This window comes from Aethalodelphis obliquidens, unplaced genomic scaffold (assembly GCF_003676395.1).
Source record: "Aethalodelphis obliquidens isolate GAN/ISIS:26980383/991018 unplaced genomic scaffold, ASM367639v1 scaffold32, whole genome shotgun sequence".
Lineage (NCBI taxonomy): Eukaryota > Metazoa > Chordata > Mammalia > Artiodactyla > Delphinidae > Aethalodelphis > Aethalodelphis obliquidens.
The window spans coordinates 3,111,159-3,124,980 of NW_020837976.1; the positions used below are offsets into that span (position 1 = coordinate 3,111,159).

Consider the following 13,822-nt stretch of genomic DNA (forward strand, 5'->3'; position numbering starts at 1 on the left):
GTGTCCTTCACCTCAGCAGGGAGGAGCCCTGGGCTGCTGACGCACAAACTCACTTCCAATCTGACGACGCGAGGCCTCCAGTTTTCTAATGAAGTAGTATGGACGAACAGGAAGCCCCAGGATTGGAGTTCTTCTCTTAGAAGTTTTTTTACTCAGTGTTATTTATCAAATGACCATCAGTACAAGTACATTCAAATACTTCAAAAGAATGTTTCAAGGTATCCTTTTCCTTTAGTATCATGCTTCCTCCATCCCACTAGGTTAAAAATAAAAACTCTTACCTATGTAACTGAGCAAGACAGGGAGGAATATTAATCCATGAGTGGCTCCCAGTAAGACCATAGCGAAATACATCCTGAAGTAAAATCTCTTGAAAATTTGAGATTTGGCGAAGGCCAAAACCGTAATGCCTCCAAATTTCGTTAGTGTGATTCCGCTGAATACCTAAGAGAAGAGAGATGCGGTTAGAAGCAACTTTTATCACCTACCGTAACTGAACACTTCCTCACAGAGGGATTTCTTAAAAGCCAAGGTCCAAAGTAATGGGGGACCGAACCCCAGCTTTCAGATTTACTGTTAAGTAGCATTAGGCTCTGCCTAAATTGTTTTATTTGCTACTTATGAATCTGAGGGGAAAAAAAGGTGTAATAAGGGTAAAAGCTGTGTATTCTGCACAGACCCCATGGCAGCCCTGAAGTCTATCAGTGCCATTTTTTCAACAGCATTATTTTTCAATTAAGGTATGTACTATTTTTTTAGGCAATGCTACTTATTTACACACTTTTTGTTGTTACTCTGTAACAGTGTTGTCTGGTGGTAAAGTAACTGGCTCATAGTTCAGTCCTGTATCCTGGTTTAGCCTGAGAAGATTCTCCAAATGTGAACCACAAACTGCACACTGGGCTCCAAGCATGGCAGCTCCCCTGCTTTTCAGCACACGTGGCTGGCTTGGGTTTTAAACGGCTCTCAAATCAAACTTCTCTGTTTTACTGCTTCAGCCATACTGTCGTCTGCAAAGGAGTCTCTAGCAGTAACAGTTCTAAAGAATTTCAGGGTGGAGCTCTATGCAAGATACAGCTATTTCATGAATTGCCTGAAAACCTATAATCCTTAGGAGCTGCTGCTAAGTAAAAGATACAAATTCTGCTTTCCCTACTGAATCTTAAAGTTCCTTCTCCTGAGAAACACTCAGTCACCAAGCTGGGTACTTCGCGGTGAGGTATCTGCCCGAGTCATCTGCTCGGGCTGTACTTACAGAGCTGCCCATGCGGGAGAGCGCCTCTTCTGCCCGTTCCACGCGGCTTCCCTTCGTGCTCACCGTGAACGCTCTCGTGATATGGCTGCAGAACTCCACGGAGATGCCACAGCTCTGAAATAAAGTGCTTCCTTTACAACTGCCCTTCTCCAGTTAAAAACAGTAAAAGCAACCACCCCTTTTCCTGGGATCTGTGGTTATCAGGGCACCTGGAGGTAAAGGAGCCCGGAGCACCGCCTCTAACTTACAAGACAAAGCTCCCATCACACCAACTTAAACTGTCCCAGGAAGCGTGTGGAACCCTCCAGGCACAGTTTCCTCCAGCAGATCTGCCTCTATTACGGAGAAACAGCTGAAACCTCTCAAGTTCCCCCCAACCCCCAGCCAGCCAGCACACTGTCATTTCTTTAGCTGGGCCTCACTACCACTCCCCCTGAAGCCACGTTCAGTTCGTATCTGAAGAGCAGATGCACTGTGTCTGTTTTCTGTTAATACTTTCTCAAATGTGCACATATTCAAGACTATTAAAAAGCACCTGGCAACCACATGGAAGGCAAAAGGCCTTGGTCAGAAAATTCCACTGAGAAGGGGCAGTTTTTCTAACTGAAAACTGAACATCATGCTGTCATCAGGCTACATACTTTGGCAAAGCACCCTTCAGAATAATAAATTTTTTTTTTTTGCGGTACGCGGGCCTCTCACTGTTGTGGCCTCTCCCGTTGCGGAGCACAGGCTCCGGACGCGCAGGCTCAGCGGCCATGGCTCACGGGCCCAGCCGCTCCGCGGCATGTGGGATCTTCCCGGACCGGGGCACAAACCAGTGTCCCCTGCATCGGCAGGCAGACTCTCAACCACTGCGCCACCAGGGAAGCCCCAGAATAATAATTTAAAGGCAGAATGCCTAAGCCAGACCATGACCTCACATTTCCATTGCTATACGTACCACCCACGTCCAACTCCACCTGCCACTGACCCCACCTGACCATGTGCGCCAAGAGCAGGAGCTGGCCTTGATCTCTCACCCCAAGAAACAATGTACAGCAGTGACATAAGGAGTGAGGGACAAACTGAGTGGACCAGGACTCACCATAACCAAGTTGACCAAAGAAACCGCATTCAAACTGATGCCCCAGAGCCACATGACGCCGAACATGTTGACCAAGATCATAGCAATGGTGACGCACATGATCACTGCCGACCACAGCTCACAGCCCAGGAGAACCACGGTCACCACGAAGATGGCACCCAGGGACACACCGAGGTTAAAGAGAGTGTCGTCAATCATGGTCAGGTACTGTTCGTAGAAGACGTAGAACACGCTGGAGAGGGGGAGAAGGTTCTGTTACAGCTTGTTTTTGCTTCCGGAATCTTTACTCCTCATCCTGCCACAACTGCAAAACAGAAACTACCTTGAGAGACATCCTCACACAAAACCTCCCTGTTTGTGCAAGACTCACCTCCAGCAGTTAAGCTGGACCTCTGGCCACTGACACCCAAAGAAGGGCCTCCGAGATATGTATTTTATATAAGGTTTCTGTTCATGTGCCCAAATTTATAGGCATTTATTGACAAAGAATATTCCGTGGTATTTTGGGAAAACAAGCCCTGGTCTATCCTGAGGGCTAACCCCAGCCAAATGGGGTCTATGCAGGGCCTGAGAAGAAAATGCTTTTTCAGCAAAGTTAACCAGCTCCTCTAAGGAGTCAGGACACCCACTCCAAGAACTCCTTCCACAGGAAAACAGGCTGTCCTCCTGCCAGGAACAGGTCCAGACTCCCTTCAGTGAGATTACAGGGGTTGGGGGGAAAATCACTTGTTTCTCCTACTTTTCTATATTTTCTAAATTCAGTATTTCATAAAATATTTTCTTTATGAGGAAAAAAAAGGAAAACAATAAATGAAAAAAGAGAAACCTCCATAAAGTCACTGTCCCCAGCGATCAGTTGCTGGGCCCGCTCTGTGAAGCTGCTCCCCAGGTGCCGCGACCCGTGCCCCCCGCCTGTTTTGCAGGGTGTGAGCTCCAGCCCCGAGACCTCAGTAGGTGCTTCAGATTCTGGCCCAGGTGCCGTTTCCTGAGACAGGCTTCACCTGTGCTCAGGATGGAGCCAGGTTCAGAAGGAAAACCGAGTGTCGGCCCCCCCAGCAAGGGAACCCCAGGGTGTGGGCACTTCCCCAGGACACCCTCATTTACAAAATCCACACGTTACCTGTATGGGAACACACGGTGATCACTTCCTTCCAGGCCCATGGTTCTGGTGATGTTGCTGGCGATGAGGCGGGCCTTTTCCATGGCGTCGATGAAGTCAGCGGAGGTCTTGAGCACCGTGTGGTAGGTCATGAAGTATGTGGCTCCGACGCCCGTGCCGTTGCCGAGGATGTTAACTGCCGCGCTGTAAGCGGCGTGTCCCCTGGGAGAAGACAGTGGTATCAAAGGCAACACCTCATGCCGTACCTGCAGAATCTGAGCATCAAGGCTGAGTGGTGTCACCTGACCCTGGACTCAGGGATCAGACCAGCTGTCAATTTCAGGGACAGGGAAGCCCCTGAAAAGGCGCGATGAAGGTTTAGCTCATTCCTTCCCACACTGGCTTTTCTTTGCTGCTTTGGTTTCTTTGATGCGTAGCCACTACTGTTTCTGTAGCTGGTTCTGCTCACAGCCCAGTGTGTTCTTCTACAGGGTTTGCTCAGCAGTGCTGTGTAATAGGAGGCGCAAACGGACAAGGGCCCTGAAGTCAGACCGCCATGAGGTCGACCTCGGCCCTGGAACCCTGAGCAGAATTACTAAATTTGGGCTGCAGTATCATCTGCAAAGGGTGTACTACCACCTACTCATGGGGCTGTGTGGTGAGTCAGTGAAATAGTGTCAGTGAGGTGCCTGGCACGATCCTGGCACACAGGAGGCTCCCTGTCTGTTGCCCTCCTACGAGTTGAATTCATTCTGACTTCTTTTATGTAGCCGAGCATTCAGTCTGCCAGGAGACCAAGCTACGGGGTTCATTTCTTCTTTATTTTTAGGGACAGGCCTCCCATGGTACCTAGTCTAGGTCTCAAAACACAGATGTGAGATGTATGACTGACGGGACTCTGGTCACATTATGTATTCTTACGAAGAACAGGGATGTCCAGCGTTTACCTAATGTACACCTGGACACTCACCTTCCTACCAAAACATCCAAATCCGCCCACCTCCAGACTTCAGTCATCTTTGCTATTTCTGGGCCAGAGATCCTGTTTCCCACAGTAGCTGGCTGCCTGGCTAGATGGGGGAGTCAGACAGCCCATAACCTCATGTACAGACAGGCTGGCAAGAAGCACAGTGGGGCTAAAAGAATCTAAACCTTCGGAGCTTCCCTGGTGGCGCAGTGGTTAAGAATCCACCTGCCAATGTGGGGGACACGGGTTCGAGCCCTGGTCTGGGAAGATCCCACATACCGCAGAGCAACTAAGCCCGTGGGTCACAACTACTGAAGCCCGCATGCCTGCAGCCCATGCACCGCAACAAGAGAAGCCACCGCAATGAGAGGCCCAAGCAGCACAGCGAAGAGCAGCCCCCGCTCGCCACAACTAGAGAAAGCCCGCGCCCAGCAACAAAGACCCACTGCAGCCAAAAATAAATAAATAAAATTTAAAAAAAAAGAATCTAAACCTTCATCCCGGGTGATGTCACCAGAGCAGAGCTGCAGTGCCCCATATGCTCCAGACACAACTGGACAAACCCTTTCACATCCTGAATCGCCTGCATCCCTCCCCACAATCTGCCCTGCCGGTGGTCTGCACAGGACTGTGTCCTTCATGCCGCCAGGAGGGGAGTGTGAGACAGAATGCTCAAGCCAGGATGGAATCGGGTCAGAATGAGGAGGAGTTTTCTTTTTTTTTTTTTTAACATCTTTACTGGAGTATAATTGCTTTACAATGTTGTGTTAGTTTCTGCTGTATAACAAAGTGAATCAGCTACACGTATACATATATCCCCATATCTCTTGCATCTCCCTCCCACCCTCCCTATCCCACCCCTCTAGTGGGACACAAAGCACTGAGCTGATCTCCCTGTGCTATGTGGCTGCTTCCCACTAGCTAGCTATTTTACGTTTGGTAGTGTATATATGTCCATGCCACTCTCTCACTTCATCCCAGCTTACCCTTCCCTCTCCCTGGGTCCTCAAGTCCATTCTCTACATCTGTGTCTTTATTCCTATCCTGCCCCTAAGTTCTCCAGAACCATCTTCTTTTAAGATGAGGAGTTTTCTTTAAAGGCGTTTTGGTTTCTCTGCGGGACAGGGTGGGGAGTGGCAGAGAAGAGGACCTTCCCACCCACCATTCCCACCCCAGCCCTCCCCAGCTTCCCAGTGCAAATTAAAGGGGAAGCGGCCACACAGCTGAATGGGTTCCGTGTCACTTACCCTTTGCCACACTTGGGGTTCGGGTTATCGGAGAGGAACATGGGCAGGAACCTCATGAAGTCTGCACCCTGAGGCCTCTGCTTGCCCTCTGGAGTCAGAGGCCGGCAGTGGACGCAGGCAGGGTCAACCACTGTGCAAACAGGTTGGGGGAGCCACGGTGAGAAGGATGGGTCTCCATATTAAAACATTTAAAAATAATGATAAAGAAGTGATGGGAACTCTTTTCCTGAATCCTTCTGTTTATCCCAAAGCTTCAAACACATGGTTTTCACAGTCAAACTTGAGGTCCCATCTTCATCTAACACAGGCTGTACAAATGTTCTTCCCTGAAGCAGGTTTCCTGCTTTAAGGACAACCTCAGTATGTTATTATCAGAGCCCAGGACGTCCATGTTTTTATCAAGAAAATCCTAGGACAGACTCAACACTTTTACAAAACCATATGGCAATAGTGATAAACAAAGAAAAGCACTCCCATGAGAAGCTACGGCCAGATACCAATCAAGAGAGACCAACAGCATTGTCGGGAAAAGATGACAAACCTGAAAACCAGGGTCCCCTGACCTGGGCCCTGTTCAGCCTGCAGCCCCATCGGGGGCTGGAAAGGGGACAACAAGGTATCTCCAGAGTGCACAATGGAGGAAGGGGATGATGCCAAGGGGAATGAGATGCAGCAATGGCAGACAAACAGGTGGACGTGGAGGCAAAATGCAAATGACTTTTAAATTATAATGTTAAAGTTCTTCAGAAAAGAGGGGAAGATCTGGAAAAGGACCAAGTACCCGATGCGTTGCAGAACCGATCCGTGCTGTTGTAGACTCTACAGCAAGACGACTGTGGCTTGACCCAGTCAAAATAATCGTCAATCCAGGACGAGGGAGCAAAGCCTATCCGGGTACTAGAGAAAGGAGAGAAAGGGTTACTGATGCCCCCACAAGGGGGAAGTCTTCAGTTTCAGTCCCTTTTCTTGAAATCCAAAACTTCCTTTTCTAGACCTTTTAATGCCACCCAGTCAGAAGACAAACCACGTTAGTGCTTAATGGGAAAAGCTTCAGAACGTGAGGTGGTAAATTTGCCCTTTAAAAGGTTTTGCTCAGGTAAAGCTAGATTCAACCCACATTTGGCAAGATAGATTTTCCAGGAAAAGCTATCTTAAGAGAGAGGTTTCAGGCCGAGGTCCCGGGCCAGGAGCCCGTCCGCAGCTGGGGTACTGACTAGTTGTCCAGCTGGGCGGCGGTGAAGATCTGCTGCACCAGCGAGTCGTTATTGCAGCCCAGGCCCCCGCACACCATGTTCTGCCCTTTCAGAGAAGCGTAGTCGTGCCCTCCCTCCATGACAAAGTACACGGGCGGGCCCGCGTGCAGGTAGCGACTGAGGGACTGGAAATAATCCGTCACGTAGGAGTCCTGAGAGAGAGAGAGAGGACAACAGGACACAGTGTGAACGTCCTGTGCAAGCGAGAGGGGGGCTCCCGGCCGAGACGCCTCGAGCCCAGGTTCCTGACTCCCTCCACAGCCAGCGCCCCCTCCCCACCCTGGGCCCAGGGGCTTTTCCAGTTGGTCCCACCGTCAGCAGGGCACCTCACGAGGTCAAGACCGGCTGCTTGTGTTCTGCAGCCATGCCCAAGGCCTGTGAGCTCAGAAGGCCTGGGCCTCATGGGCAGAGCTCTGGCGAGGTTCCTGCAATGCGGGAGAGCCTGCCAGCACCCACGTTTAGAAGCGGACATCAGCTGAAACACCTGCGTGAGTATTTTGAAAAATGCATTCACCATGGGCTAAATGAGTTAGAATAAAAAAGAAAGCGTCTTACATCTGGCATTGACAGAGACTGATCCAAGCCGATTTCTACTTTGTTCAGGACTGCGATACTGAATGACAGAACGCCCACAAATACCGCTACCTGGAATATGAAGTGAGTTACAGAGTTAGAGTTGTCATGATTAAAAACATAAATCATTTATTTATCTATTTATTTATTTTATTTATTTATGGCTGCATGCAGGATTTAGTTCCCCGACCAGGGATTGAACCCAGGCCCCCTGCACCGGGAGTGCTGAGTCCTACCCACTGGACCACCAGGGAACTCCCTAAATCAAATCTTAAACACACAAAACAGGACTTTTCTAAACGAAAAGCAAGTTTAAATGACACGCTAAGAAAACAAGGAGTCTGGGACAGTAGCCGAGGTCACAGTCTCAATAGTAAAGCCACCTGGGTTCAAATCCTGGCTCTGCCACTTACAAGCTGAGTGACCCTGGGGAAGTCACTTAACCTCTCTTAGCTTCTATTTCCTCCTCAATAAAACAGGAAAAATAAGACTTGTAACATCAGATAATTTTGTGGATTAAATGAGAAAATTCTAGGGATAATCCAGAATTTAGCGTAGTACCCGGTTCTGAGCACAATACCAGATATTAAGTGTTCAATAAATGTTAGGTGTTACTATTACTTTTTTTTTTTTTTTGCGGTACGCGGGCCTCTCACCATTGTGGCCTCTCCCATTGCGGAGCACAGGCTCCGGACGCACAGGCCCAGTGGCCATGGCTCACGGGCCCAGCCGCTCCGCGGCATGTGGGATCCTCCCGGACCGGGGCACGAACCTGTGTCCCCCACATTGGCAGGCGGACTCTCAGCCACTGTGCCACCAGGGAAGCCCACTATTACTTTTACTGGAATGAATTTACATTCTTTTAGTGGAGATGTGATAGATTATAGCTGTTGGCTGTATCCAGTGTGTAAACTGTACTACAAAACGCTCTTGCATGGTTACTGGGGATGAGGGACAGTGCAGGGGAGGGAGGTGGGTGACACTGAAGGTGCAGGACGAGGGTGATGGAACAGATCTATATCTTGGTGCTTACACGAATCTGCACATGTGATAAGCTGACACAGAACTGGACACATACATTGTGCCAATGTCGAACTCTTGGTTTTGATATTGAACTACAATTACGTAAGACCTTGGGAGGAAACTGGCAAAGGGCAGCTGGGTCCTTCTCTGCACTACCTCTGTTACTTTCTATGAATCTGTAATTATTTAAAAACAAAACAACCAACTTAAGACAGAAACTCTTGCTTATATTGCCTGCTAAAAATATTTTATATTTGTATATATTTGCTTCTGCATTCTTGTGTGTGTGTATATATATATATATATATATATACACACACACACACACACACACACACACACACTTAACAGCTGTCAGAATCCTTCCCAAGCACTCTGACTTCTTAGGAGGCATGTGACAACTTTGGGGAGAAAAACCACAGACAGGCTCCTACCACAATGGGCCGCATCCAGTCCTTAAGCAGAAATGGAGCATAGGCGTCTCTGAAGAAGCGGAATAAGCAGCTCTCCGAGGCCTGGATGCCTGCTCTGTCTGCCGCGCCCCCGACACAGCAGAGGACGTCCAGCCGGTTCCTCTGAGGGGATGAAGAGGAACAGAGGTCACCCTCCAGCCGCCTCATCTAGATTCTAGACTCAAATGAAACAGGCTGCACGCCAGATGACAACTTACCTCTTGCCGCTTAACGTCTAACCCCAAGAGACTCACAAAACAGGTAATCTGAAGGAGGAAGTCAATGAGGACCGCCATCCCCGCAAAGAGAGAGAAGGTGTGCACAGCCGGCATCACGGACAGGCCTCCTGCGGGGAGAAGAGAGCAGCCACGTCCTTCCCAGCTGAGGGCTCAGCAGGCCTCACCGGCACGTGCACGTATGAACACGCGGCACCAGAGCAGGCCAATCCCACAAGAAGAATCCCCCCAATCCTCCCACCCAAAGGCACTCTGCACAATCTGCGGGTGTCACACCAGAACCACCTGGGGTTCCAGGGACCGGGCCCCCTCCTACTTTATCAAGACAATGGGAATTCAACCCCAATTCTGCTGTTCAGAATTCTATGATCCCAACTCTATACTTTAACAAGCTCTCCAAGCAAATGCATGCACTTTCACATTTGAGATCCATTAACACAGGCCATTTCTTATAGTACCTGCTACACTTCAGTCCACAAGAGGGATGGTATTTCCCATATGCTATTATACATCCAGTCAGTCTCTCGGTTTAGTTACAAATGAGGATGCTCCAAGCGTCCTCCAGGCTAAGACTCAGAAGCTGAAAACTGGCTGCCCATGGGCCAGATATATATAAACCCATTTTAGAATTTAAAAACAGTTTTTAAAAAATAAATAGCCAATATTTAACAATGAGATTCACAGTGTCACTTGAGAGGAAAAAAATCTAGATTCACAGCGTCGCTTGAGAAAAAAATTGGACCTGGCAGCACTGGGCCAGCAACACATAGCTGCCTCTTGCAGATGGGACCCCAGACTCTGGGTGCCACGGTCCCTGCTGCTCCTCCTGTCCCCCCAAAGTCACTCCAACCTTGAGGCCCAGGGTCAGCTGCTATCACCAACATACTTGCACTGTTTTTTTTTTTTGTAATAGAAAAAGAGGAAGTAACCGTTTTGCATCTGTATCCATAAAGAGAAACCACAAGAGCCACAGGTTTGTTTCACAGTGCACTGCTTCGTGGAGACGGGGGATGATATATGCTAACGGCGTGTCTGTGTCCAAAGACCACACCTACGACGTCCCTCCCATGGCCCCTTGTAAGATGACCTGGTGGCCCCTGCAGGCATTTCCACTGGGACCCACGGATCGTGTGTCTTCCCTGGACTTACTGGGCGATTCTAATCAGCGTCCTCTGCAGAGGATGTGATCAGTTTTCTCTTACTACATGCCAGACAGGGGGGTGGGCAGTGCCCTGCTAGTAAGGCTACCGATTTCTCCACATGAAAGAATACAGAAGTGCTGGGTTTTGTGCCAGTTTATTCTGGCTCCTTGTATTGAGGGAAGACTGAAGAACTCCTGCTCATTGACGAGGCTGCTTCCCAGTGAAATGTGTGCGCAGAGGCGGGGAGACTGCCTTTCGGAACAGTGGCAAACACCTTGCGAGCTAACGCCTGTGATTTTGGAGTTGCTGCCGAGAGTGCTGTGACGGGAAGGACCCTGTGGCTGTCCTTCAAGAGTGCTATTTTCAAACCCCAGCACTTGCCATGGGTGCCCTAAACGGGCAGGGGCAGGAGTCCTAGGTATCTGAACCCCAACATCAACACCATCCTGAAACAATGTGAGAAGGAAGACACTTGCTGGGAATTCCCTGGTGGGGGAACTAGGATCCTGCATGCTCCGTGGTGTGGCCAAAATTTTAAGAAATTAAAAATTAAAAATAAATAAATAATGTAGTTAAAAAAAAGAAGACACTTGCTAATGGCATCCGAGATACTGCCACCAATTTTTCTCGTGGTCCACTCTGATACTTTCCAATCACAGAATAAAACTTAAAAAAGAGCACAAAGGGTCATATACTGATACACCCAGGCTCAGCAAACCTCAGGGTTGGCAGATTCAAAGAGTAATTACCTAAGAAAAATGCTACCGTCTCTGAAAAGGATGACAGGAAAATACTTGGGGCCACTTCTCCCAGGACCCGGCCCACCTGCTGGTCCAGCGTCTCCCCTTGGAGACGTTCATCTCTCTTAAAAATAAAAAAAAAAAAGTTAAACACGCGACATTAAAGTTTCTCAATTACAATGCCACCTCTTTGCTTCTTTGGTGCCTTGTGTTAACCTGATGGTAAAAAATAATGATTAGCAGCATCTACTTGTTGTTTGTGAACTTTATACAATAAAGCAGTGAGGACCCCAAACTTCTCATGTTGATTCATTTGGGGTATTTCTGAAGCCCGGAGCCAGGTAACAGGTGAGAATCTAAAGGAAGGATTGAATCAGGTTATCAGGAAAATACAAGCAACGCAGGCTGCAGGTGGCTGGACCTTTAAATAACACTCCTACATGCCACTGGGTCTCTGCCCAGGTAAGCGCTACAGGACAAGGGACCCTGGGAAAACCAACGGATTGACGTCATTTTTTACATCAGTGGGTCCTGTGCTGACCTTTTGCCTTTTAGTGGCACCTCTGACAAATCCCTCATTCTTGTACACTATATTGAGAATCATTTTAATAGCTGTTGTGCCCAAAATATTTTCTACAAGCGTGCTAGCCCTTTTTGCACACATGTTGCACATATTTTAAAACCAAATTCTCACTTTATATCTATGCCACCAACCAAAGAGAATGTTGGTCTCAATCTTCTTGGTCTCAAAATGTCCAGAACAAGTTACAGGCACCAATAAGCAATACAGAGGAACGAAAACGAAGTCTCCACATGCCACACTCAAATACTCCGCATGGAGCTGAACAGCCGTATGTGGAGCCTGGTACTTGGTCAGACGCTGTGAGACTCTGAAACGCACCTGGTAGGTCTGGACCAGAATGAAGATGTTGTCCACTCCCACGGCCAGCACCAGGAATGGGATGACTTCTATCACAATGAGGGTGAAGGGGATCCCAATGTAGCTGAAGATGCCCAAGGAGCACGCCACCGAGCTCAGCACGATCAGGATGCCCGCAATGCCCAGGGAGATTTTCGAATCCACCTGGAGACGCCACAAAGACATAGATCCTCATTTAGGGTGTTTTCTGTCCTGTTCCTAAAAGGTCCTCATTTTCACCTCTTTACCTGGATATTGCCCATCTAGATTTAAAAGTACAGTTCCCGGTTTGAGACAAGATATGAAAAGTTGTCTAGGTCTTCCCTAGCAACATATTTTATCAGCTTACATTCTTAGGTGATGGCAAGTTAGAAAAAAAACTGGATTATGTGAAATAAACTTTAAGTTGAAGAAATTGGAACTGAAGAAAACAGATGCAGGAAGCAGAAAATGTGACAAACAAGTAAAACACAGGACAATTTAAGGTAGTTTTGAACATAATGAATTAGGATTAAGCAGAGGCAAAAACATGCCATCACGCTGTGTACTGTCATTTCCCTCTAACACACATACACACACACATGCACACACACACCTGCACACACACACCTACACACCCCACTTACCAGAAACCTGCTACAGCTTTCGATATGCCCCAAGGCTATGGAAATATATAAAAACATGATGCCATAGCTGATTAGAACAGTGAAGATATCGCTGTTACTTTCACGGTTTATTTCATCTTCAATACTTCGTTCAGCCTTAAAAGAAATGGTCAGATTTGGATTCTTGTAGTTTTTCACAAAATTAATAAACCTAAAAGGGTAAGCAAAATTTTGTATTTTTAGTTAAAACTTAGTGACAACTAAGTAAGGAACTTCTTCGTAACTTCTACGACACACTTAACCCTTATACCTTGTTAGGACCTTCTACACTGGCAAGTAGAAGGTAGGACACTTCCAGATTACGAAGTTCCAGACATGCTGAGTTTTCCAGTATTTAAAACAGGTTTAGAACAAGTTTAAAAACTGCTTCATGGTCTCACTTCTTTTTTTACTAAAAATGATTTCTAAATGAAGTATATTATACTACAGACATATGCTCATGGAACAAAAATTTTAAAAGTTGATCTACAGATTCAATGCAATCCCTATCAGAATCCCAGCTGACTTCCTTGTAGAAAGACAAGCTGTTCTAAAATTCACATGGAATTGCGAGGGGCCCAGAATAGCCCAAATCTTCTTTTTCAAGAACAAAGTAGGAAGATTCACACTTCCCAATTTCAAACTTACTACAAACCAACAGTAATCAAGACAGTGTGGTTACAAGCACAAGGCAAGGACAGGCATACAGATCAAAGGATCAGAACTAAGAATCCAGAAATATGCCATGTATCTGCCTTCACCTAATTTTCAATAAAGGTGGCAAGACTATTAATGGGGGAAAGAATATCTTTTCAACAAATGGTCTGGGGCAACTGGAGAGCCATATACAAATAAATGCAGTTGGACCCTTACCTCACACCATGTATAAAGATTAACTCTTAACTCAATGGATAAAAGACCTTTTAAATGTAAGAGCTAAAACTATAAAACTCTCAGAAGAACACATAGGTGTAAATTTCCAGGTCCTTGGGTTAGGCAATGTTTCTTGGCTATGACACCAGAAGTATGAATAACAAAAGAGAAGATAGATAAATTGGACTTTACTGAAATTAAAGACTTCTGTGTTTCAGAGGATACCATCAAGAAAGGCAAAAACACAGATTGGAGAATGGGAGAAAATATTTGCAAATCATACATCTGATAAGGGACTTGTAGGATATATAA

The 13,822-nt window shown here is 47.2% G+C and overlaps 1 protein-coding gene across 4 annotated transcripts in view; it reads right to left on the reverse strand.

Annotated features, from left to right (window-relative positions):
* NPC1 (NPC intracellular cholesterol transporter 1) overlaps positions 1-13,822 on the reverse strand; it is a 47,509-nt gene that overhangs the window by 1,150 nt on the left and 32,537 nt on the right. For 3 of the 4 annotated variants that reach the window (XM_027127598.1, XM_027127599.1, XM_027127600.1), the window contains 13 exons: positions 12,620-12,809; positions 11,976-12,158; positions 11,084-11,198; positions 9,175-9,302; positions 8,939-9,079; positions 7,464-7,553; positions 6,870-7,060; positions 6,437-6,552; positions 5,656-5,785; positions 3,463-3,663; positions 2,343-2,574; positions 1,256-1,369; positions 282-444 (listed from right to left, as the gene is read on the reverse strand). In XM_027127598.1, coding sequence (XP_026983399.1) covers positions 282-444; positions 1,256-1,369; positions 2,343-2,574; positions 3,463-3,663; positions 5,656-5,785; positions 6,437-6,552; positions 6,870-7,060; positions 7,464-7,553; positions 8,939-9,079; positions 9,175-9,302; positions 11,084-11,198; positions 11,976-12,158; positions 12,620-12,809 — 1,994 coding nt within the window. Of the gene's footprint in view, positions 1-281; positions 445-1,255; positions 1,370-2,342; positions 2,647-3,462; positions 3,664-5,655; positions 5,786-6,436; positions 6,553-6,869; positions 7,061-7,463; positions 7,554-8,938; positions 9,080-9,174; positions 9,303-11,083; positions 11,199-11,975; positions 12,159-12,619; positions 12,810-13,822 lie in introns of those variants that run through there. The other variant, XM_027127601.1, reaches the window with a different exon arrangement.